General features: G+C 43.4%; 2 protein-coding genes across 7 annotated transcripts in view; both read right to left on the bottom strand.

The window, feature by feature from the left end:
• ccdc103 (coiled-coil domain containing 103) overlaps positions 1-867 on the bottom strand; it is a 1,779-nt gene extending 912 nt beyond the window's left edge. Inside the window, exon 1 of the mRNA XM_046414640.1 lies at positions 728-867. Within this exon, the coding sequence (XP_046270596.1) occupies positions 728-736 (9 nt within the window). The 5' untranslated portion in view covers positions 737-867. The remainder of the gene's footprint in view (positions 1-727) is intronic.
• Positions 868-4,102: 3,235 nt separating this feature from the next.
• Positions 4,103-23,369, bottom strand: arhgap27l (Rho GTPase activating protein 27, like). Of its 6 annotated transcripts, none has more exons than XM_046414629.1 (22): positions 23,241-23,369; positions 17,855-17,929; positions 16,635-17,611; positions 12,731-12,934; positions 11,727-11,906; positions 11,323-11,457; positions 10,827-10,892; positions 10,654-10,731; positions 10,472-10,567; positions 10,107-10,187; positions 9,944-10,009; positions 8,150-8,217; positions 7,940-8,027; positions 7,211-7,312; positions 7,012-7,110; positions 6,843-6,915; positions 6,389-6,508; positions 6,143-6,241; positions 5,977-6,054; positions 5,679-5,813; positions 5,106-5,211; positions 4,103-4,749 (listed from the first exon to the last, which is right to left on the bottom strand). In XM_046414629.1, the coding sequence occupies exons 2-22, from the start codon at positions 17,865-17,867 to the stop codon at positions 4,572-4,574; spliced, it is 3,042 nt and encodes a 1,013-aa protein (XP_046270585.1). In that variant the 5' UTR covers positions 17,868-17,929; positions 23,241-23,369; the 3' UTR covers positions 4,103-4,571. The 6 variants fall into 6 exon arrangements, with proteins under 6 accessions (XP_046270585.1, XP_046270586.1, XP_046270584.1 ...); XM_046414630.1 differs by lacking the exon at positions 23,241-23,369 and adding an exon at positions 20,037-20,102; XM_046414628.1 differs by lacking the exon at positions 23,241-23,369 and adding an exon at positions 18,377-18,543.
• Between the last annotated feature and the right edge of the window lie 1,459 nt (positions 23,370-24,828).

Below are 24,828 nucleotides of genomic sequence, written 5' to 3'. Positions count from 1 at the left end.
TATTTGTACAGCTCATTTTTACAAGCAGTTTGTCTCAAAGGGCGTAACATAACATCAGCAACATCCTCTGAACTTCGACCCTCACATCGACTGAGGAAAAACTCCCAGAAGAACCTTTAACAGGAAACACTGGGAGAAAGCTCAGGGTGAGCAGCAGAGGAGGGATCCCTCACCCAGGACGGGCAGGAAAACAGTTAACAACATGAGAGTGACATTACTAAAAAGACAAGTCAAACAAAATCTCAACTCATAAAAATTAAAAAAATGTTTATGTCATTCATCCGTTCAGTTTTCACTTTCCATACCACCTCAATATGATTTTAACATTTCACACAAGATTGAAATTATAATGAAATGCTGTATGGTGAAGTGCTGAGGAAACCCCGAGCAGGACCCGGTCCGCAAGGGAGAACCAGGCCGCCGACAGTCGGCGTACAGAAGAATGACAGGCAGATGTCAACAGTAGACACTGGGTTGGTCAAACCTGAACGTGACATTCACATGAGCCCTGTGTGAAAAACAGAAATCCATACACACCTTCTGTATGGAAATTATTGTCAACATTACATTCAAACACTCAAGCAGGCTGCAAGAGACGCGAACTGGACCAGAATAAAGAGGACGGTTTGAATTTCGGTTCAGTTAAAAGATGAAGCTGGATGTGAAGTGTCCCTTCAGGTTTTTGTCTCGGAGTCGGTGGCAGGCAAAGACGTCTGAGCTTACGTACAGGAAACATGGGAGGTCTTGGTCTTTCTAACACAAGTCGAGTGGCTCTTTATCGTCATTTCAGCTGTTTACAGTGAACAGTGAAACGAGACCACGTTCCTGCAGGGACCAGGTGCTGCCTTACACAGTCACAAGTCCGATACAACCGAGAAACCACAAAAGGACCAGACCTGAACCCGGTTCTGTGTGGACTGTGTGAGACAGCCTTAAAGTGCACGTGGTCAGTCACTATAACCAGAGTGGGGTGTGAAGTGGGGTCGTGTCGTGGACTCAGTCCAGCCTCTGAGAACTGAGGAGTGTCGTGTCTCGAAGCTGTTGCACAGTCTGGTTGCTTCAGGCGTGAACAGAGTGAGCAGTTTGCGTGAGGGTGTGCGGGGTCATCCACAGTGCTGAGGGCTTTGCGGGTTCAGCGTGTGGTGTGCAGGTCCTGTATGGGGGGGGGGACCCCGATCATCCAGCTGTTCTCACACTGCTGGCTGCCTGACTACTTCGGTCTGAGTACTTCTTCCACCGCTGCTGCTATAAAAACGTTGACTTAACGCTAACGAACGTCCGGTAATTGAACGCAGCTTCGTCGTTTACACCTGGCTTTAATTAAGCTAACTTAGCAGCCGTAGGTACAAACCTTACATGAACAAATGAGCAAAACAGCAGAGTGGCTAACGTTAGTTCGCAGGCTAACAGCAGGTAACAGACAGGTGAAACACCTTACCTGAAGTGGGTTCAAATCGTCGTGCTCCTGCTTTCTTTATGCTCAGATCTTTTCAGGCTCCTCTGTGTCGCAAACAACACGCCGTCTCCATGACGACGGGCTAATGGACGGCGCCTGCGCAGTGCAGTGCTGATCCAGGAAGTATGAATAAAGTTACAGTCCTGGAGGTTGAAAATTAATAATAACGTCCGTAATCAATGCATGGAAACTAACTAATGTCATTAAGTGCTATGGTTATGTACAGGGACCTGGTCACCGCTTTGTGAAGCGGTGTGAGGAGAACCACCTGCAGCTGAACGTGGCCAAGACAAAGGAGATGGTGGTGGACTTCAGGAGGAACAAGCCTCTGCCCTCTCCAGTCTGCATCAGGGGGACGGATGTGGATTTAGTGGACTCATACAAGTTCCTGGGTGTAACACTGGACAATAAACTGGACTGGTCCACCAATACAGAGGCCATATACAGGAAGGGCCTGAGCCGGCTTTACTTCCTGAGGACGCTCAGGTCCTTTCATGTCTGCAACAAGATGCTGCAGATGTTTTATAAGTCTGTTGTGGCGAGCACCATCTTCTCTGCTGTGCTGTCCTGGGGTCCGGGCATCAATGCAAAGGACGCCAACAGACTGAACACACTGATCAGGAAGGCAGAGTCTGTTGCTGGCTGTAAACTGGTCGCCCTGGAGGAGGTGGTGGAGGAGAGGATGGTGGCTAAACTGCTAATCCCTTTCAGCCCCTCCACAAAACACTGGACGAGCTAAAGATATTCAAATATACCAGACTGCTATGACAACCTAATTTCCCCTCAGGGATGAATAAAGTCACCTGCCTATCTATCTATTTTACACTTTAACTTGAATATTTCTATTTTGTACTTCTACAGACAGACAGGTGACAACAGACGGAGAGGAGACAGACAGACACACAGCATTTTGGTTTCAGTTTCTTGCCTCGGCTGCAGGTGTGTAAAGTGAGACAGGTGTGCAAGAACTCGGAGGGATTTCGGATGTGATAATATGTGTCTGCTTGCCCTCAGTTTCTATATTTGACAAAACTCATGAACGCTGACATGCAGATCAGTTTTATTTTCATTAAAGATCATAAAATACCCTCTTATGTACATCGTCTGTTAATCTTCCTTGTTAACTTTGTTCTGTATCTGTAACACATATAAACTCAATACTATAAAACATACAGCACTGTACAGAGTATCGTTTCTAGAATTTATTGTTAAAGAAGGACAACAGTAAAAATATTCTTGTAAAATGTATTCCTTATAAAAACATTTCTGTAAATCTTCTTGTTTTATGTCCTCATTAAGGCCTCGAGTTCATCAGGGGAACATTCTGTGTACTCTAAACTTTCTATTCAACCTTATTTAGATGTAATGAAACGCCTTGACATTTCTGTAGAAGCTCTGTTTTTGAAATATCCTCTAGAGTCAAGTGTTTCAAATGGATACAGGATGAAATTAGCCTAGCTTAACACAAAGTCTGGAAGCAGCTTCTGTCCGTCTATGACAGTCTAAAACTACACTTGGCTTAATGGCTCCATTCTCTACAAGACTAAAGATCCAATTTTCAATTTGGTGAAGTTCTTGTCCACTTCAAACTTCAGTAAAACATACGATATATACCTGTTCTGTGCAAATGTGTGATGTGGTTGAATTCATCCTGGCAGATGTTTTGAATTAAAGTAAAGCGGAGGTATGCGACTGTAGAGGGTCTAGTGTTCATCCATGTAGAAACTAAGTCTGACAGGCGCTGTGAGACTGGAAAACTATCTGACACCAACACCTGACGGGCAGAAGAGCTCATCACTTACAGTGATGGATGTGATGTAGTGGAGTGAGCAGGTGAGACTTGAGCCAATCAGCATCAAATCTTCAGAGGCCTGCAGTAACTCAGTTTGATGATTCTGATCAACTAATTAAACAATATGACTGAAGAAGAAAGGAAGAATCTAAATTTACATTTTCAGCTGTAACTCCTGTGTTCCTTTCACTGTCAACTTCAACATTTTCTTGTCTGAATTTGAACAATTTCACATTCAGCTGAACAATTTTAAGCTCCAGAGGCTCCCTGCATATTTTCAGTAGTGAAAACACTGAACATGTTTGATAAAACTGCTCTGAAAAACAAGCTGAGGCATCACAGCCATGAAATCTCCACAGGCAGTGGTTTCCTTGTTATTTCAGGGTTTCCTTTGGGGTGACTTCTGTCTATCTCTTGAGACACCTTTGAACACCATAATATCTGCAACTTTGATGTCTTAAAGAACAGAAAAGCAAAGACAGAATCCCTGGACACGTAATGGAGGTTTAGAGTTTTCAATGTCCTTGAGACATAAGCAGTTGAAAAATCATTTGACACTGTTTGATAATTGTTGTTATGCTATTCCAGCTTAACTACAAGAATTTCTCATCTTAGAACCAGTCAAATACCCAAAGGATTTTATAAAATGTAGGAGGTTCCAGAGTTTCCTAAGTGATCCACCTGTGTGGATTGCGGACTTGACTTCTTCTGGTCAGCTGATTGATCTGCTCTTGTCAGACCAGATTCCTGTTAGTCGGATGATTGTCTGTGTTACTTTCATAAGGAGGAAACTGTTCCTTAATCCATCCAGTCCAGTATGCCCATGCATTTCTCTTTGCAGCACAGCAGCTTCGTTGGTGATTGGCTGTGACCCCTGACCTGTAACCAATCAGAAAGTGCTGTGGACGGCACACCGAGTGAGGCTACGACGTGGCGTTTACAGAAATTAGTCCGAAGAGTTCTTACTCAAACTGAGATGTTTTGTGGTTTGTGCCACAGAAATATGTTCCTTTCGGCCTGTTGCCTTGAAGAGTAAAGCTGCTTTTCAGGTTCCGAAGCCTGTCCTGTGTTCTAGGTGGTTCCTGAGTTTTTTTGGGGGGTCATTTAAGGCACAGTGTTTAAAGGGACGTCATGTAGCCAGCAGATGCCAAGCTCAGTCACTGGTGAACTGGCTTCAAGAAGAGGTGATGCTCATGTCAAAAGTCTGAGAACGTTTTCTGACACTTTGCAAGACTTTTGGTAGGTCTTATGATGTTTTCAGGTGCTCCCGGGAAGTCCTCACAGGCTTCTGGAGGTTCCCAGAAGGGCTCCAGGATGTTGTCCCTATGTCTGAGAGAAGATGGTCAGGAATTCATTGAGCATAAGCTCCACTATCTGGCTCTGGAACACCATGTGGATTGTCATATTGGCTGATTCAGTCTGGGGGCGGAGCAGCGTGGGACCGAAGACAATGGCAACGCTCTGAACGGACATCCTGTTAGACTCCTTGTGCTCAACCACTCTGGAGAAGGAAATGAAAGAACTTTGTAATTTTTGGTAATTCATAAATAGAATATATAGATAGATAGAATAAATCATCACAGCAGCTTCCAGTTTCCACAGTTTATCAGTTACACAGAGCTGTTCAGGACCAGGCTTCCAATCAGTTGATGGGCATCTAGGAACCTATTTGACACCTGCGATGCCCCACGTTTTACTGTAAAACTCAAACTTGGTGAACTGTACATTTTAGAGGAGAATCCCACTGATAGCCCTGAGTTATCAGAATAAAGGAATTCTGATAGCCCTGAGTTAATAATGTCATCCTCAGCCTTGTTCATGTGGGTCAGGCTGTACGAAGCCTTGGAGTGAACTCACCTGCGCAGGTGTTTGAATAGCAGCTCCATGGTGTTATGGTTCGGCAGAGGCAAAGAGCGAACCAGGTCCCTCATGTAGGACACCCTCAGGCTGTAGTCTGGGACTTCTACATGGAAATGAATACACAGAGCAGCTGCTGAACTTCCACGGGTTCGTTTCAAAAATCAGGACTCCTACAAAAGCCCAAACTTCAACACCTACAGGCCTAATGAGCTGTGGACATTCACATTGAGAGTCAGGACCTGTTCTGTCCTACCAGCACCAGCACAGCTTTTACAATCAGACAGATGTGTACTCTGAATCGGGTTGAGAATCGACTCGTCATCTTCTGACTGCATGTCTGCACTGAATTGAGTCTGGTATTGGTCAGACTCGGATCCCATAGTGAAAACAGAACTGATCAGATGTCAGTTTGTATTTGCTATGGAGCAGGCAGACCTGGTTTATTTTCACACGATCTGATCTCATGTCAGTTTGTGCTCATGTAGGTTTTGACACAGGCTTGTTTATTCACGGCTGTGTTTAAATGTTGTTGTGTCTCATGTTGCAGGCGTGTTTTGTGTGTGTACTGACGGATGGCAGCGATGAACTTGTCGAAGCAGCTGAAGGGGAACAGCGGCTCAGGCAGCTCCCGCAGGAAGAGCTTCAGGGCTCCTGTGATGACGTGGATCTCCTCCCACTGACCGTCCTCCAGGTCGAGCTGCTCCTCTGCAGGGACGACAGGGTGAGCTGAAGGCAGGCGGACGGACAGGCAGACAGACAGGTGGACCAATGGACAGACAGGCAGGCAAGCTGACAGGCAGACAGACATGGAGACAGCGAGACAGACAGACAGGCAGGCAGGCAGGCAGGCAGGCAGGCAGACATTTACCATGATCAGCTTTGTGTCGTAGTTTCTGGATCACAGCCAGGTTTCCGCTCACTCTGTAGATCCCGTCCACATCCAGACCTGAACACACACACACACTTCAGCCTGCTGTGTGCTAATGTGTATCTGTGTGTGTGTGTGTGTGTGTGTGTGCGTGTGGTGTGTTTACCTCTCCTCTCCACCGCTCTGATGCATTTCTCCACAAATCTGGGAATGGTGGTGTTTTCCCTGTGACAGAGTGTGTCCAGGTGACAGCCGAACACGTTGTCTGAACCAGAGGCCGAGTCTCAGAGTTAACGCCACGTACACAACAAAACGAGCTGCACGTATACTCACTCAGGTTTTTGAGACACATTATGTTTCAGCAGGCTTGTGGACTTCCTGTCTGGTTACCATAGAAACGGGCTAAATTTACCTCTGATGTAACCTTTCTCTTTAACGCTCTGCAGCGTCGGCCTGCGCTGGAGGAAACGCCGTAGTTTGGTCCGAACTCGTCTCTGCTCGGAGTCGGCTGCTCCCGATGAACTCCTGGTCGCTAAAACAAAGAAGAAGAAGAAGATGATCTTAGCAAGACAGGAATGCTAATTTGGTCACATGAGCAGAAATTCTGAAAAAACTGCACATGATTGATGTACATGATTACATTCAAATTTTTATGTTACAACCTGACATAACAGATCTCGAAGGTAACGAGATTAAGTCTGAAAGCATGTGTTTTCAGAGAGCTTCAGCTGATTTCAAACAGTCTGAGTGTTTGACTGTGCAGAAGACGTCGTCCTTGCTGTGTTTGTGAGGGAGAAACGGACGGACAAAACGTCAGTCTGCTGATGATCTCAGCCCTTCAGCTGAGATAGTGAGTGTGGACTCACATGTCCTCTTCTTGTCTTTGTCCTCTTTGTCCGAAGCAGCTTCGTCCTCGTCCTCTGAAAGATGGTCCTGGTCCTGAAACAGTTTGACTGAATGAGACAAACGGCTGTCCTGACCCGCATGTGTGTGTGTGTGTGTGCGTGCGTGCGTGTGTGTGCATGCGTGTGTTACCAGCTGTCTGATGGTGTCCTGTATCACTTTGAGCCAATCACTGATGATGCTCTCAGTGTCGTACTGCATCAGATACTCGCAGCCCTGACGGGTCTTCAGCTGCACACAAACACACAGCAGTCACACACCATCCACAACACAACACTGAGCAGCGCGATGAAGACAAACCAGACTGTAACCATGGCAACAGACTGTGCACCTCTAAAACGTTCTTCTTGGAGGACTTGTCTTTGGAGGCCCAGCCCACCGAAGCTCCTCTGAGATCGACGGTGTATTCCGGGATAATCTGTGATGATTTATTCTGAAGGACAGGAAGTCTTTATCATAATCTTCATTATCATCAGCCAGCTTCACTGTGACTGATTACCTGAGAATTTTGTGTTGCAGTTATACAAAATAATCATTGACACTAAAACAGGATTTACTTTCATGCTAGCAGTCAGTGTGCTAACATGCTAAAAATGCTTGACATGCTGATGTACATCATCTTAATTTAGCATATTAGCAAGTTAACATTAGCTAATCATCAGTAAGAACAAAGTCCAGCTGAGGCTGCTGGGTGACATGATGACTGGAAGTGCTGGACACATTCACATGTTGGCCTGATGGGGGCGTGAGCAGAAATGTCAGAAGTTCAGACAGACAGACAGACAGACAGGCAGAAAGACAGCTGCAGATGTCACTTTCTTCCTGCTGTTTACATCAGGTTTAAACCAGCCTGAGCTCAGTGAGACTTCGTCAGCTGTCAGTTGACTCTATGACCAGTTTGATTCTGGTTCAGGATGCTTGGCACAGGTGAGCCACAATTTTCACAATAAAACTTCTCCGTGAAACACCTCAAGGTTCCTGCCAGTCAGTCTTAACTGGATTATTTGTGAGTGCTCTTAATAGCCCAGTAAGTGTGCCAGTAGGTGGAACAGGTTCTTACTGCATTCCCAGTGGGTGCAGATTTGGGGTCTTTGTGGAAGGTAAGGATCCCCCCATGGAGGACCGTCCAGGACTGACTCCAGTTCTTCCTGTCCAACAAACACACCATGAGACAAAATGAAACAAACTGCACAACACGTGGACTCAAATCAAATAAACAAAAACTGAAGAAAGCTGTTGAGATAAAAACACCTTCAGCCCAGAGACTGACCTGATCTTTTTACCACCATCGGCTACTTTGGTCTTGTTGATGATTCCTGCTTTCTCCAACAGATGGCACTGTAAAGACAGACAGACTGTCAGTCAGGAAGACAAACACAGGTGAGTCCTCAAGGTTTCCTTAAACCTGTAGGTCAGCTTTGAAAGTGCCTCCAGTGTAAACATGGGAGTGGTGTGTGTGTGTGTGTGTGTGTATGTGTGTTTTCAGTCTTCTCTCTATGACTAATCTACCTGAAATCTTTTTTTATAGCCTCAGTCTTGTTTTATTCAGTTTGGAAACATTTCAGTTTGCCAACAAATTGCATCTTCTTCCTTTGTGATGTCTTTCTTAAACAAATAACATGCAGCAGAAACTACAGTGAGGTTTGATCTCTGGATTCAACCCAACCTCCGTATCCAGAGCACTGGGCAGTCACAGTGTAGTGTATCTAAACCAGCATCTCAGTCCAGGGCACTGGCAGGATTGAGGACACCCATTAGAACCTCCATCCAAAGAACCTCCAGAGTATCATCAGGATCTCAATAAACCTCTTAAAACATCAGTATGAACTCCTCAGGGATCACTGGAAGGACCCCAGGAACCTGTAGGTTATCCACACACACATTCAGAACCTCCACAGTGAACCACAGTGCTCCCCAAAATCTCATCAAGGAGTACTGGAAAATCCCCAATGATCTCCTGGACCCAAAGACCTTTTTCAAAGACCCCCAACACTTCATCAAAGAAATATTTTAAAACACTTAAAATATCCTCATGGATCTACAATAGATCCTCAGCATCCTCTAAAATTTCCTCAAGAAGAACAACATGGTCAAGGACCCCCAGGAAATTAGAACCATCAGAACCTCACTGGACCTCACTGGCAACTCCTAGATTCTCCTTAAAACTAACATGTCCTTCCAAAACATCCTGGATCTTTAACCATGATTGCACAAACCTGCCCTTGATATTCCTCATGGACCTCTGAAACGTTCTCAAGGACTCAGACCTGCTGGAGGATGTCTGACTGAGTCCTCTGTCAAATCCGTTCTTACAACATCAGACTTTTGACTTTAAGATTTCACATCGGTTTAACTTCAGTTTAACTTCTCTTTAATGGTTTTATCTTGAATATGCAACTTTACTTGTATCCATTTAATTCTTCTCCAGTTTGTCAGTTTTCTGTTTGATTAGATTCTATAATTGATTTTCAAGATGATTTTATTTTGTATGAAGAACTGGAGTTGAAAGAAAGATGATCTTCAAATAAAGATAAAGATGAGCACCAAAGGAGAACCAACAATACTGAACCTGAGCAGAGCTTCAGAACTGTTAATACACAAGATGAAGGACTACGAAAGTACAATTTGGAGGGTTGGTGGAGACACCCTGAGCAACTTTCTGGGCAATGTTCAAGGTGAGACCCTGCCAGCGCCCCCTAAAGCCAACAATGTGGACACGTCATGGTAATACTCATAGTATAAGTACCTGCTGTGACCTCTGCGCAAGGTGTTGAACAGGGTCCTTCAGGAATCATCTTAACAATGATTTGCAATAATTCTGATGAAAAACAGCAGGGGGCGCTGTCTGGATGAACTGCTCACAAAGTTCCCTTCAGATGACGAGTTAGTGTTTCACAGATGAAATGAAATGTTAGTATGCTTCTGTGTTTGAGAGCAAATGCTAACACCAGGTGTGCTTAACAGACAGGTTCCATAGCAACCACAGGAGGTCAGACACAATCAGTAATTTGTAACAGAGACAAACCAACAGAAACCCAGCAGCCACTCAGGGCCAAGAACCTACATGCAGCTGGTGGGAGCCAGTGCTCCGATTGGACAGATTCCTCTTCAGTTTGTGCCTATCAGAAAGCTTCATGAGGGAGAACAGGATGACATCAAGAGAGAATGAATGAAGTGTCATGGATCTGAATGAGACAGTGAGACAGGTGTGAGACAGGTGTGACTACCTGTGGACTGTCAGGGGAGTGTCTTCTGTTGGACACGTCAGTGAAGTCAGAGACGTTCCTCCTGTGGCCCAGAGCAGGCGTCTGTAACACACAAAGGAGGAATTTAAATACATCAAGTGTCTGTGGAAGCCTTCAAGTCTTGAAGGATGAGGTGCCTTCATGTCGTCAACTTGAAGTGACACAGGTTAGAGCACAGACTCCCATCTCACCAGATGATTTATGACAGGAAGTGGATCAAATCCACAACCAAAGCAGTCAAACATTCTGTCACTGTACATAAAATAATAGTTCGATTTACTTCACTGTCATTGTTTGTTTTTTTGTTTGCTTTGGTGTAACTAAGTTGTTGTGCTGGTCTGACTCACGTCTTCAGCCACGCTGTGCCTCCAGCTCCTGACCTGCACAGTTGTTCCCTCCTCAGAAACTCCATTTCCCATCAGCCTTTGGGGCACAGGTGTCAACTGAAACAATCAATGAACTGATTAATGAAAAGTCAGGCCCAGCTCTCTAACAAACAGACTGAACTATTGACTGACTGATTGATTACCTCCTGCAGCCTCCACCTGGAGCTGTTTCCATCTTTCAGGTCCAGCTGAGCTCTGGGAATCCTGTGCTGCTGAGGACTCTGGGAAAAGAACCAGAGACAAACCAGAGATGAAAGATCAGAGCTAATGAGAGACTCACATGTAAAATCAACCTGATCTCCACTGTGTGTGTTACCGTTGTGAAGACAGCGTCGTTGTCGTTCTGTACGTCTACAGGATAATCTTCCTCTGGCAGCGGAGGCTTTGGTTTCATCACATAAACAAGAAAATTCATTTTTAATTTGATCAAGTCAACATAACCAACCTGAAGAGAGACACTGCTGTCACCTCATCACTTTGTGGTCCCTTTCATTCTGCTTTAGCCTTGAAAACACATGACATTTAAGTCTGTATACCTGACTGAATTAAAAACTTACTCCCAGTGTACAAAAGTGAAGCCAAAACATCCCAGATACGAATGCTGCCATCTTGTTCTGGCATCAAATAACTACTTAAAACCAAACTAATCTGAAAAATGAACACTTGAACAAACATCAGTGTGATAATAACAGCCTAAAATGACAGAAACATCTCCCTCCCCCTCCAGCCACCAGAGGGCGTCCAGATGTTTGGCTTCACTTTGAGGGAGCTAACTACAGTGGAACAGACTGGATCCAGACTCAGGATCGTACCGGGCTGTCGTGCCTCCTGTTGGCTGTGGGGACCAGTGGTTCAGGTATAGTCCAGGATGTGGCTCCTGAGGTGGGGTTGTAGTAGTAAACTCTCCCTGACACTTCATCCACCAGCTGCTCCCAACCACAAGAACCCTGGCAGGAAGTTAGTGTACGGTAGATTTTACTGGGTGTTGTTCTGAATATCTACTGACATCAGTTTCAGATTTTATTCCTCTGCATGCTGTGTGTGTCACATGTTTCCTTCAGGCTGTTTTGTCCTCTGTTCAACACAAAAAACTTCTTTTCTACCAACAGACTTCGCTCTTGTCTCCTGTTTACTTCACGTAAGTCTGTAAATCCTGCTGACACAACATTTGTCTCCATACGACAGACTTCAATAAATGAGCCCAAGTGATTTGTACCTGAGAGGAGGCAGGGGACAGCAGAGGGGAGGGAGAGGTCGGCTGTCCCTCCTCAATCCCTTTGGACTGGTCCATGTCTCGAGCAGGTGGGGGTGGGACGCCGTGGGGGTCGGACCAGGTGGTCTCTCTGGTTACAGGGTGGAAATAGAACACCTTCCCGCTGTCCTGGTCAGTGTGCACCTGAACAGGTTTGTTTCACACACAGAGAGAAAACCAGCCTGAGTCCGATGCGTTCAAGTGCAGCGGGACTTAGCTCACATTTTTATAACTGATGGTGACATTATTAGAATTTCTCCCTCCTGTCAGTTTTGCCTTGTTTGTCATTTCCAAACATGATGCTGAAAAGTCTCCTATGCCTCAGAAACGTGAGCTTTGACTGAAATCCGATCACATCTGATTAAACTTTAATAACATCTGTGAGGTGGAATGACACGATGAGCCAGCGCAGCAGGCAGAGTGAGATTACTGAACCGAGAATTTGATAAAATACAAGCAAACTGTAATAAAGCACATCAAAATGTGACGCTGGGTTCTGTGGATTATAGCAGGTCTCCTTCATTCCTTTCAGTGCTTCTGTCTTCATTTCAGACCTGTTCCACTTCACTTTCTTTCATTTGCTTTTAAGCTCCTTTCAGTTCTGTTACTTCACACATTAAATTCTTTCAGTTGCTTCTGTTTGAACTTCCACTTCAGATTTTTTCAGTCTTTTTAATTTCATCAGGTACTTCAGTTTCTTGTTGTTTGTCTTGTTTGTTTCAGTTGTTCCACCTCAAATTTCACCAGGCCACTTTCAATGGCCACTTCAACTTCTTTTAGTCCTCATAAATCACCTGACAGTCAAATTTCTCATAGCTCTTCTGTCAGTTTCTCTGTCACTTGAATGCCTGTCAGTGAGTCTGTCTCCTCTGCCGCTTTGACTGCATTCAGTCCTCATGTTTCATGTGACAGGAGCTATAACACACTGAAACACACCTGTTCTTCAGACCAATCAGAGGTCACCTTACCTGCCATCCATCCTGGGGACTCGGGGGAGAGGCGGGGCTTATCATCCCTCCAGAGGAGACAGAAGATGGGGGTGTGTGGTTTGGAACAAAGGGGGCGTGGTCAGCTGGAGGCGACGAGGGGAGGGAGACCTGAGGGAGAGATGCTTTCTTCACACTGGAGATGTTGGCGTAGATGGGCGAGTGAGGGTCATGTGAGCTCTGGTCCTACAGAGAGAGGGAGAGAGACAACTGGGGGGTTAAAGGGACAGATCTTCTCATTTGTCACGCGAGGAGAAACTAGATGCACTTCTTTCTTTGTCCAGTAGGAGGAGCAGTAATTATAGAAAGAGTTTATGAGCTGTGCTCATCCTCCAATGAATGAATAAGGTGAAACTCGCTTCTTTTGATTGGATTTCTGGCCTCATTTTTTTTCTAAACAAACACAAAATGGCTTCCTCTCCCTGACTGAAATACTGAATATTTTTTATTTGTGTTTCTCAGTGAAATGAATGTCTTTGTATTTTGGACAAAACATGTGAAGACATCCTGTTGGCCCAACTGAGAGTCTACAGACCCTTTTCTTATTCATTAACAGTAATACATATAGTTATAAATAGTAATGTGTCTTTGGGTGGAGTCCGACAGGAAGAGCTCCTCCTCTGTTTTATAAACACACACACACAAACACACACATGGCAGAGCAGTGACATAAAAACTAAATCTGAACTCTCTTTATGTCTATAATGATAATCAGGATTTCTTCTTCTTTCATACACAATTCAAAGGCTTAAATCAGAGTTTGATCTCAGTTTGATTTCACTAAACTGCAGTCTGATAAATCACTTCATTATTAAAATGTTCATTGTTGAACAACTGTTAGTGTAATTTTGTATCTACTGTATACTGATGCATATAAACTTCATTTGGCTTCATTTTGAGTCTGAACCTCATACACTAAAAATAAAAAAGGACAAGGAGTCACTCTGATGCTGATGGACTGATCTTCTTCAGCACTACAACTACTTCACTTTTTATCTCTAATACTCTAATACTTTTACTTCAGTAAACGATGTGAAAGCAGTGTGCAACGTGTAAACAGTAATAAAGCTGATGTGACTCCTCTTTACCAGACTGTCAGGCAGGTTTCACATTAACCTGAACACACTTCACCTCCTGTCAGCTGACTGAAGATCAGCTGTCACTCTGAAGCACACACAAACTGGAGCTTCCATCTGTTTTAGCCCATGAACCCCAACATTAACGACAATGTGAAACCCAACACATGACAAAAACTAGCAAATCTTAATGAGTGCAGTCATTTTCCAAACTTCCTGTTTTTGTTTATTTTTAGACAAATTAACTAGCAGAAAGTTTAGTTGAACCAGTTGAGTTTGGGATGTGCAGACTTACCTATAATCCGTCTGTTGGGTTCTCTGTTAAAGTCTCTTCAACATCAAATGAGTCACAAAGTTTCTAATCTGCCTGTAACTTAAGCTGCTTCATGTTGTCAGACAGCAGCACTAACCCCTCTCTGTAGCCCCGCCCCCGCCACTCTGCAGCATATGACCCCGCCCACTGTCACCCTGCAGCATATGGCCCCGCCCACTGTCACCCTGCAGCATATGGCCCCGCCCACTGTCACCCTGCAGCATATGGCCCCGCCCGCTGTCACCCTGCAGCATATGGACCCTTGTCACTCTTCAACTTCAGTGGCAGGTTTGTTACTTGGTTCACTTGGTTTCCTCCAGGACCCCTGGAATCACTTACAGATTCATTGTGCTTTCTCAAAGACTCATGACACATTTTCAAGCACTCCTGCAACATTCTCAGGAATTCTTAAAGCCTTCTTAAGGATACCCAAAACTTTCGAAGACCCTTTGAGTACTGACAAGGACTCCTGGAACCTCACTATGGTACCCTAAAACTTTTCTCAAACTTCATGGAATCTTCTCAGAGAGCCTTAAAACCTCTTTTAAGCTCCCCTGGAACCTCCTCCAGGACCCTCAGACTCCCACAGGAGCTCCTTAAACCTGCTAAAGCATCCACAGAACTTCTTCAAGGACTCTTGGAATGTTGTTTGTTTATTTCACTGCAGTGCAGAGACACGCAGTACGACAGTATCAGTCTGATCAGGTCCACAGGGAGCCACTGCTTCAGCTGGTCAGTCTCCATGCAGTAAATATCTCCATCTTTAATCTGCAGGAGCTCAGCACGAGAACCACACGTCGACAATGAGCTGCTGCTCTGAAACACACAAACAGTCGAGTGTTTCTGTCAGCCTTTCTGACGATGTGCTGCTGCCACCTGCTGGTGCACAGCACACACAGTCCAACTTCACCCAGGGCCTCAATCAGCCACTGTGGGGTCCCGGGCTCAAAGCGAGCTGCTGGCCCTCAGAAACCATCCAGTGAGCCTGCTGTGCATCAGCTTCATATCATCTGATGAAATCACTGACTTACATTCAGCATGAATTGGAACCTGATTTTCTCACAGAACCAGACAGCAGGTCTGAGATCAGATGAAAAACGTTTCACCCAAGTCAGATTTCACTCCTGACATTTTAGTAGTTTTAGGTCACATGACCCACAGCTGGCCAATGACCATCTAAACTGCTAACAGTGACATGAAACTGAAAGCAAAGAAACCTGAAACCATCATGAGAGCACCCGTGACACTGAACCGATCATGTCATCAACAGGAAAAACAACAACACTAAACTCAATGAAACTTCTTTAAGTTATGTCAATGTGAATAAAATGCTTTACACACACAAAAACACACACAGGGTTTGGATTACTCCTGTCGTCCTGCAGGTGCCGTTGCAGCATTGTCCTCTCCCAGTTTCCTGTCTGACCCTGAACACATCCTGCCAGCTGTGACATCATCATATCCTGCTGACCTCATCACACCCATCACATCACCAGACCCACACATTGAATAAAACCTTAATGCAGGATGTTTTAATATGCTAAATATATCCCTAATATAATTTAATAATAATCATAGAAAACATATGATCTAATTAAAATAAATATAGACGTAAATAGCATTTTGAAAACATTAACGAATAAATAAAATAATGAAATAAATAAATAATTAAATAAATAAATAAAAAAAATAACAAAAATAAAATAAAATAAATAAATAAAAAAATAACAAAAATAAAATAAAATAAAATAAATAAATAAAAAAATAACAAAAATAAAATAAAATAAAATAATGAAATAAATAAATAACAAAAATAAAATAAATTAATAAAAATATGGATTAAAGCTCTCTGTAGTTTAGTGGTGGAGGTCAAAGGTCATCTGTGTTTCTGTTCTGATGAGAAGAGAAGGAGGAAACAGTTTTCCTTTCTCTTCTCTCAGCTTCCTGTGTGGACACTGCAGGAAATGACACACTACACTGGGCTTTTATTTTGGAAAGGGACTCAAAAAATTAAATCCCACACCATCAACATTCAGCCAGAATCAAATCCAATAAAGTGCCAGCAGCTCCTCCTGCCTGAGACATCAGGACAAACCAGAAAGACGTCCATCTTTACTGAAAACACCTCTCAGCCACAGCTCACAGAGGAAAACCAGAGCTTCTGTGTGCAGCTGCCAACAAGCTCCAAAGAGAAAAGAAGAAGCAAAAGACAAAATTATTGAATTCAGAAACTGGATTTTTTGTGTCCAACCGGGCAAACTTTACTCTTCTAAGGCAACAAACAAACAAATCTAAAAGAACACAAACTCATGAACATTTGTGACATCTGAACTCCCCCAGAAGAACAATCATCTAAAACCAGCAAGTTTTTTGTTGTTCAAAGGTTCCTGCAGGGCCCCCCACACCCTGAATGTGGACCTTGAGGTGGGACAGAAATTGAGGCTGGACCCATGATGTTTCAAAAGAACACAGACTGAGAAGGTCTCAAGTGTATTACCTGTATGGGGGACGGGGCTGGTGCAGGTTCAGATTTTGGCGGAGCTCCAGGACTCACTCTTCCTCCAACCAGAGCCTCTAGGTCCAGGTTCAGGTCCTGGATAGACTCATAGATGTGGTTTGAATCTTCCTCCTTCAGTGAATCCTCCTCTCCAGTGCTCTCCTCCACCACCACCTCCTCCTCCTCCTCCTCCTCCTCCTCTGGCTCTATTGGTGACTCCTGGTTGTCATGATGACCTGTGGCTGGTGAGGATGTGCTGTTTCGGTCATTGTAAGTGGGGACCACAGGGACCATCGGTGTCTCTACGGGGATGGGCTGGGTCTGGGACCGGGGTGTGGAGAGGGGGTCTGCTGGACTGAAACTGGGAACATGATGTTTCCCAGAGTCCATGTGGTCATCCAGGAACCCTGAACGGTGCTTCTTACTCACACCATCTTCGACCATGTTTGTAGTCCCACTGGTGGCTGTAGTCCTGGTCTCTGCTGGACCAACAGGAGAGTTGCTGGTTTGACGTGGTGTCGGCACCACTAGAGATGAGAAGTCATGGAAGTCTAGCGGGACACCAAATGTGGACATGCGGTTCTCGGTCTTGCGGTATCCAGTGGAAGCATCAGGCCTTAGCCTGATGGTCACCTCATCCCCTGGTTTGGTTTTGGTCCCGCTGGGCTCTTCGAGAGTCTTTGGAATGGGGACAGGGATGGGGACAGGGACCAGGACTGGTGCTGCCACAGGAAGCAGTACTGGTTCTGGGCTGGGTTGATCTGCAAAGTCCAGAGGCGAGGGGAAATCCAGTGGCAGCTCCTTGACATACTTTGCAGGGATGTAGAAGGGCTTGGAGCTGTGGTCACTCTGGACCTGCCACCAGTGGTCATTGGTCTTAGCCAGCAGGATGTAACGCTCGTTAGGTTTGATGGAGACCAATTCCCCATCCCGACCCTGGTACTCATACTGGAATTCCACCAGGACCAGACCCAAACCTGCAAGATCCAAACCCGAAAAGAGGATCAGAAGAAATGAAGAAGAACAGGGTTATCAGCAAGACCTAATGCTAATCCAACTGCCACTAATAACGTTACTACTGCTAATGCTGCTAGTTTAAATAGTACTACTGGTAAAATACTTCTACTATTCAATTTTGCTACTGTTACTGCCAATATTACCACTATCACTGCTGCTAATACTGCTGATTTTTTCAGGTGCTTGTGAGAACAATAACTCACCTTTTGTTGCCATGGTGATGCAGGTAGATGGGCAGGTGATGCTGAAGCTCAGGGGTCAAAGGTCATCCTCAGCCCCTTAAAGAGAAAAGTCGCATTAGACCTGACTGACTCGACATCTTCTCACTCCAAATCCTCCACACGTGTTGCATTTTTTATATTTAACACATGCAAATAAAGACGTTGGGTTTGATTTACCATCCAGCAATCCAAACCAAGAGTTCTGCCTTAATGATGACTTAATGTTCTTCATTGTGCCGACATGTTTAGCACTGACCAAAGCACTTTGTTTCCTGAGAGTCACCCAGAGAGCATCGGGATGGACAGAAACACACTGTAAACTGCTGACACAGAAGCAGAGACGGTGGAAAACTGGCGCATGTGTTTCTCTGCTTCTTCATGTCAGAACAAGTCAGACTACAATTAGCTCCTGAAGCTAACGCTAATGCTAAACCTCATGGGTCACCCTGAAGGCTTCATGTAGCGTCCATATTCACAGCGCTAATTTGTCCAAGTCAAACTCACCTGCTGGCTCCTCTGCTGAGTTCTGATGTTCAACTCTGATTTCCAAAGTCAAATATCTTAGGAAAAGCAGAATTGCAAAAGACTTGTTCACACACTGAGACAACAGTCTACTGCTTCTCTCAGCCTCAGACTCTGCCCACTTTTCAGGTAGAGGGGCAGGGCTCCTCAGTGACATCATCTGCTCAGGTGGAAACCTGCAGGCGTGTGGCTCTTCATTACATGTCATGTTTCCAAAAGTCTTACTCCGCTTATGAGTGATAACATAATTATGAAGACACGCTGCTCTGTAATGATCTCTGCTCTCAGCTGCTTCATTATGTTGTCTTTGTTCTGCACAAAGCTGATAGGAAGCCTGACTGTGAACACTGCAGAACAATCTCAGTGGGAAACTGTGAGACATTTGAGGAACCAGCTGAGTGTAGGATGACAGTGACTTGTAGTGCAGGATGCAAAAAAGATCTCTTCACTGTTCAGCTAAGCAACAGAAAATCAATCAACTATGATCTCCATCATCTGATTATATTTTTTTCTTTTTTTTAAGACAAAATCCTGGCAATTTCGTGGTGTCTTTCATGTCTTTTTGTTTTTCTCAGTTTTATACTTCAGTGAGGCCAAACAGAACAACTTTGGACCCTGACAATGGAAAACAGATCGGTTCAGTGAGAAACAACAACAGCAGATAATAACAATAATAATCCGATCTGATAATAATCTACTCAAAAATAGAATGTGAAACATTGTTAAGATTATCCCATTTTAGTGAGGATGTTTGAGAACAGCTGCTGTCCACAAGAATCTGACAGCAGTGGAAAGTAACTACAGTACATTTAGTGAAGTACTGAGGTACTTTACTTGAGTAAAATCTGAAGCACCTTTGTACTTCTATTCCACTACATCCCAGAGGTAAACGCTGTACATTTGAGTACAGTTCAGACAACAGTGAAAACTGTGAGTGTCCAGATGTGCTGATGTTGAGCGACTGTGACAAACTGAAGGCTGAAATGTTCCTTTATGTGCTGATCAGCCACACACACACACACACACACACACACACACACAGAACAATAGCAGGAGGCTGATCTCAGGCCTGCTCTGTTTACAGAGGGAAGTGTCTGCACTTCCTGTCTGCTGGAAGCCCCTCCCTCAAGGCAGTGCAGACTCCGCCCTCAAGTGACATCACATCCTGGTGTGTGTGTGTGTATGTGTGTGTGTGTATGTGTGCGTTTCCTGTCTTTGTCAAGGAACAAAAGCTGTAAAGTACTCAGATGAGTTGAACAGCAGAACTTTCATGTTCCCTTTTTATATAAAATATCACCAATAACTAAATATGAATGAAAGTGATGATTTCTGCCTGAAGCCATCGGGTCAGAGTTTACTCTTCAGGCCTGTACCAGATCACCGAGTCACCTGAAGGCGTCACCCTGCTGTCCACGCCGTGCAGTCGGCTTCACTGTGCTGTGAAGTAAACTGCTGTAGACTCGTGACTTTGAAAGTTACAATAATTTAATCTTCTTGTTTGTTGTGTGTTTGTGAATGTGGGTGGGGAGGTGATGCAGCTCACTTTGCATGGATAAATAAAGTTTTACTAAACTGAATTAGCTGTTTGAGAGAAGAGTTTTCATGGCTAGAAATGGTCAAACCTGCTCTGAGTTGCACACACCTGAACACACCTGAGCCAAATGTGAGAGCCTGGAGGTCTGGAATGCAGCCGACCCCTCCCCCTCCCTCTCTGTTTGTCTCTCAGCCACACCCACCCCTCCAGGAATGTAACATACACACACACACACACAGACACACACATGCACACACACACACACACTCAGCCACATAACTGAAGTGTGTGAGAACATAAACCGAGGGAGCTGTCAATCATTAAACCAAGTTTGAAGTTTTGTGGCAGGACACGCCCCACCAACCAATCAGAAGACAGGAGAATTTAAAGGAGAAGTTGGTCAGAAAAGCAGAATCAGACTGAGAGGATCAGAAACATGTGGTGACTTTGGCACTGATCCGCACCCATCATGTGTGACATCATGAACCCAGCAGCCAATCTGAAGTGGATTCAACCTTTACCCTCAGTATGAAGCGGGTGTGGTTACAGTCTCACACAGACACACATAAGCAAAGACCGACAGAAATAACTGTGTTTAAATCATGAAACCTTTGGCAGGCGACTCCACCTCCTGAAAGCTGAACTTTGACAGGAATGTTTGGAGGAGTTCAGTCTGACCGCACTGTGTTTTATGTTTATCTGTTTACACCACAAACACAGAAATGCTGCTCTCTGAGTGGCTGTCAGCTGTCTCTTCCAATCAAACAGCAAAGACGCCACGAAACTCACCCAGGACCTCTTTCACCTGTTCAAGGCCTGGCCGGTCTCCCAAAGGACCTCTATGAAACGCTCAACTACAACATCCTCAGATTCATCTCAGCATGCTCCCCAAGGTCATTCATAACCTGCGTAAGGACCTGTATAGCTTCTTCAAGGACCTCTCCAGCATCATCAAGTTCAAGGACCTTTGATTCAAGCTCCCACAGTATTCAGACTCTGAATAAAATTAACGATGACGCCTGAGAACTCTGCTCTCTGATTGGCTGTTGGCTAAGCTGTGAGCAGGGCCATCTAAGAGTTCTGTTCAGGTGTGATGATGCTGATGAAGGTGAAACAGGGGGCACTAATTCACCCCTGAAGGTCATGACTTCCTCAGGAACATCTGGACCTGATGAATAATGGACTGAATGTGTTTGTATTTATTTTAATCTTGGTTTTACACATTCTAACGATCTTTGTGTACTAACATGAAGCAGAACTGTGCATACTGCTAAGTTGTTTGTGCAAAATGCAGTATATAAATGTAAAATTATCTAAATAATACATTATTTTAATGTTAAAATAGTATTATTTTATTTTATATTAGTATTTATTATATGTACAAAAAATACTATAATACTTATTATAGATTTGTACAATATGAGCTCGCTGCACAACCCTGCCAACATCAATTCATATGTTGTTTCAATGTCTGTGTTTTACTTTATTACTAAATCATTTGTGTATTTATCTTCACCACATGTCCATCCATCCATCCATCCATTTTCTACACCGCTTATCCGTCAGGGTCGCGGGGGAGCTGGAGCCTATCCCAGCTGACTACGGACGAGAGGCGGGGTTCACCCTGGACTGGTCGCCAGTCAATCGCAGGGCCAACACACAAAGACAGACAACCACACACTCTCACACTCACACCTAGGGGGCAATTTAGAGCAGCCAGTTAACCTGATGTGCATGTTTTTGGTATTGTGGGAGGAAGCCGGAGAACCCGGAGAAAACCCACGCAGGCACAGGGAGAACATGCAAACTCCACATAGAAGGGCCCAGACCGGGATTCGAACCTGGAACCCTTTTGCTATGAGGGTTTCTTCACCACATAGTTCGCATAATATGTGGATTTTACATAAGAATTTTGAATATTTCATACTGATTTTAATCAATGGATATATGAGAAAATGTACTGAACATATGTTTATAATTTATCTTGAAGTTTATATACTTGTATATATACATATTGTATATATATATATGTATATATGTGTACTTACATGTGACTTAGATATTTGTGATAGTGGTGAGAGATGTACCCTAAGGGATACAGTTTACTACATATTTACATAATATGACCACAGTGTTACTTTACTTTTAGTTTACATTTTAAGTTTTTGCAACTTTAAATCAAAGAAATGGTGCAAATTTTATTCATATATTTGTAACAAACACAACAGATTTTAATGTCAGCGTAAAAACACAAGTATGAATATTAAACTGACTGAGCGCAGTGTTTAAAGTGTATATTGACAATCAGGGGCAAATAGTTTTAATTTGTATCCTGAAGGTTAACCTGGTGCTGTACAGTGACGGAAAATTAGTCCACTAATGACAAATGTATGTATATCAAAAAGACTTTATCATTTGGAAATCCATAAGCAACCCAGCAGTATATAAAGTATTCACACCAACTGCCAACACCAACATCAAAGTTTTGTACTTTTACAGTTGTGTTTGTTTGTTTGTTTGTTTGTTTTAAGGTTTTGTAAGAGTACTTTTACAATGTGGTGTTACTAGTAGTTCTTTCACTGGTCAACTCCATACTACACACTGACTGTAAGCAACATGAATATTATATAACACACTTCACAGCACACTGTAGTACAGGAAAACAACATACACTACTGTATTTCACTAACTGATGGCCACATTTCACAGACAGAAAACAAAATGTTTTAATCTTAAATGGCTTCAGATGTTCCTTGTTCTTTTTCATGATATCACTGCAGCTGTTTCACTTCCATTTGCAGTAACATGTTGTTGTTTTCAAAGATTTTAACAGCCCTGCTTACGCTGAGCGTGCAGTCTGCAATCAGGACGCAGTATGCTGTCTATAAGCTAAACACACCCGGTAACATTCCTGCCAACCATTAACACAAACACACATAACTCTGTTCTTGACCAAAAATCCTGTAACCCTGAAATCAAACAGCGTCCCCGTAACAAAGGCGTGGGGACTGGCTGACGTCCCCATAAAGTTGGTTTTACAAAAACACAAGGAAAATTTATTTTCCTCTTTTTGCAATAAAAACAACTTTTCAATTTTTTATGTGGAAACAAACCAGACAAAACTAAAACACAGAGCAAATACACACAAGAAACACACACACACACAGAGTATTAATAATCAATAATAAAATGTTCCAACTGCAATTCTGCCCAACGTGACAGAATCACCTCCATAGACAGACATGATAGATAGATAGATAGATAGATAGATAGATAGATAGATAGATAGATAGATAGAGTGTCATGTCTTACCGGCAGTAAAAGTCAGATCCAGCCACTGCTCTTTGTGTTTTCTTGCTCTTCTATTCCTGAAGGGGCGAGTCCAGATCACAGAAACAGGTTCCTCTCTCTTTCTGGACCCGCCCCTCCCTGACCTGCCAGCCTCAGCTTGTCCTCCTCCTCCTCCTCTGCTTCAGTTTACTTCCTGTTTGGCAGAAAAACACAGTCAGACCTGCAGCTTTCTGTGCAGACCAACAGCGCCCCCTGGAAACACTCAGCAGGTGGTGCATCATCAATTAGATTTTAATAAGAATAAAGTTCACTCATGCAGAACCGTTCACAAATGAAAAGCAGTGTCTTAAACATTAAAGGTCAGACTACCTGACCTTTAATGTAACAATAACAATAATTAAAATGATAAGTGTTGTACAAACCACAGAAGAAAAGATCAGGCAATTTGAATATTTTAACTCTCATAATATATTTAAAAATAGAAAAAGGGTTAAGTACAACAACCTGTAAAACTTTTGATCATCAGTGGAAATAATCCCAACATTTTAGTTGTATATTTTGCACCTAATACTAAGTTCCTGAAGGTGTAAGCTGAAGTCTTCCAAAATAGGCCTCAGTGGTCTTGAAATGATGAGCAGAGTCAGCAGAACCGGTGCAGAGAATTTATTGTGAACTGCAAGAGAAACACAACAAATGAGCCTCAGTAACACTCCTCAAGACTGAAAACACAGTGTGCTCCACCCCTGGTACCTCTTTAAAATATGTACTGTACTGTTCTGTTCTGTAGTACTTTTGTAAATAAGGGTCTCCTATGTTTTAATGGTGACATCATGAGTCTAAACTTATCCTTTGGTTGGTTCTACTGCTGTCCAATATTTCACGTGGAGGACCTTTGAAACTATTGGTATCAGTTTTACACATTGGGTTTAGGCTAATGTGAGAATTACACCCTGGTTTACACCAAGTTGTGCTCTAACGTGAGAGCTAAGCTGGTTGAATACATGAGACATGAACCAAAGTGACTTTATGTGAAAAGGCTTGAACACACATCTGCTGTGACGTAGTGTGTGTTTGTGATAAAGTAAAATACATTTAAAGTAGGATATAGCAGAATACATAAGTGTGGCACAAACATGTACAGCCACAAGAAGGCACTATGAGTAGTAACTATGTGCTTACACACCCATTGTTCATTCATCACCAGAGTGAACATTTTTCACATTATTATGTATATGTATAATACATTATTAGTGTTGCTGATGTCAATTTGTAGGTTTCATTTCTTTTTAAATTGTATTGTTTTTACACGTATAAAATAAAATACATGAGTTAAATGTTCAAACAATCTGTCATCAGTTTACTCATCTGAAAATGTGTACAGCCAGCACTTCCACAGAGGTGAATAGGCCAAAAGTATGTGGACAGCCCTGCTTTTGTTCAGGCTCTCTTTTACCTCATGGCAGTGAAGTCTTAATACATTTTTTTATATGAAATCAAAATTAATTATGATTTACAGACCTGACAGTTATGTATTTAAAAAAACATCTGAAATTGACTGAATGATATTGAATGATCTCTGATTAAATGAAATGAAATGAATATTAAAGAG

This window comes from Scatophagus argus, chromosome 16 (assembly GCF_020382885.2).
Source record: "Scatophagus argus isolate fScaArg1 chromosome 16, fScaArg1.pri, whole genome shotgun sequence".
Classification (NCBI taxonomy): domain Eukaryota; kingdom Metazoa; phylum Chordata; class Actinopteri; family Scatophagidae; genus Scatophagus; species Scatophagus argus.
This window is presented reverse-complemented; position numbering and strand designations above follow the sequence as displayed.

Bases quoted from the DNA above. Each gene is read 5' to 3' on its own strand.
- arhgap27l (XM_046414629.1), bottom strand. The intron at 11,458-11,726 runs GTACAAATCACT...ACTTCCTGCCAG, and splicing joins TGTCCCCTGCCTCCTCTCAG to GGTTCTTGTGGTTGGGAGCA. The intron at 6,509-6,842 runs GTGAGTCCACAC...TCTTTGTTTTAG, and splicing joins CAAAGACAAGAAGAGGACAT to CGACCAGGAGTTCATCGGGA.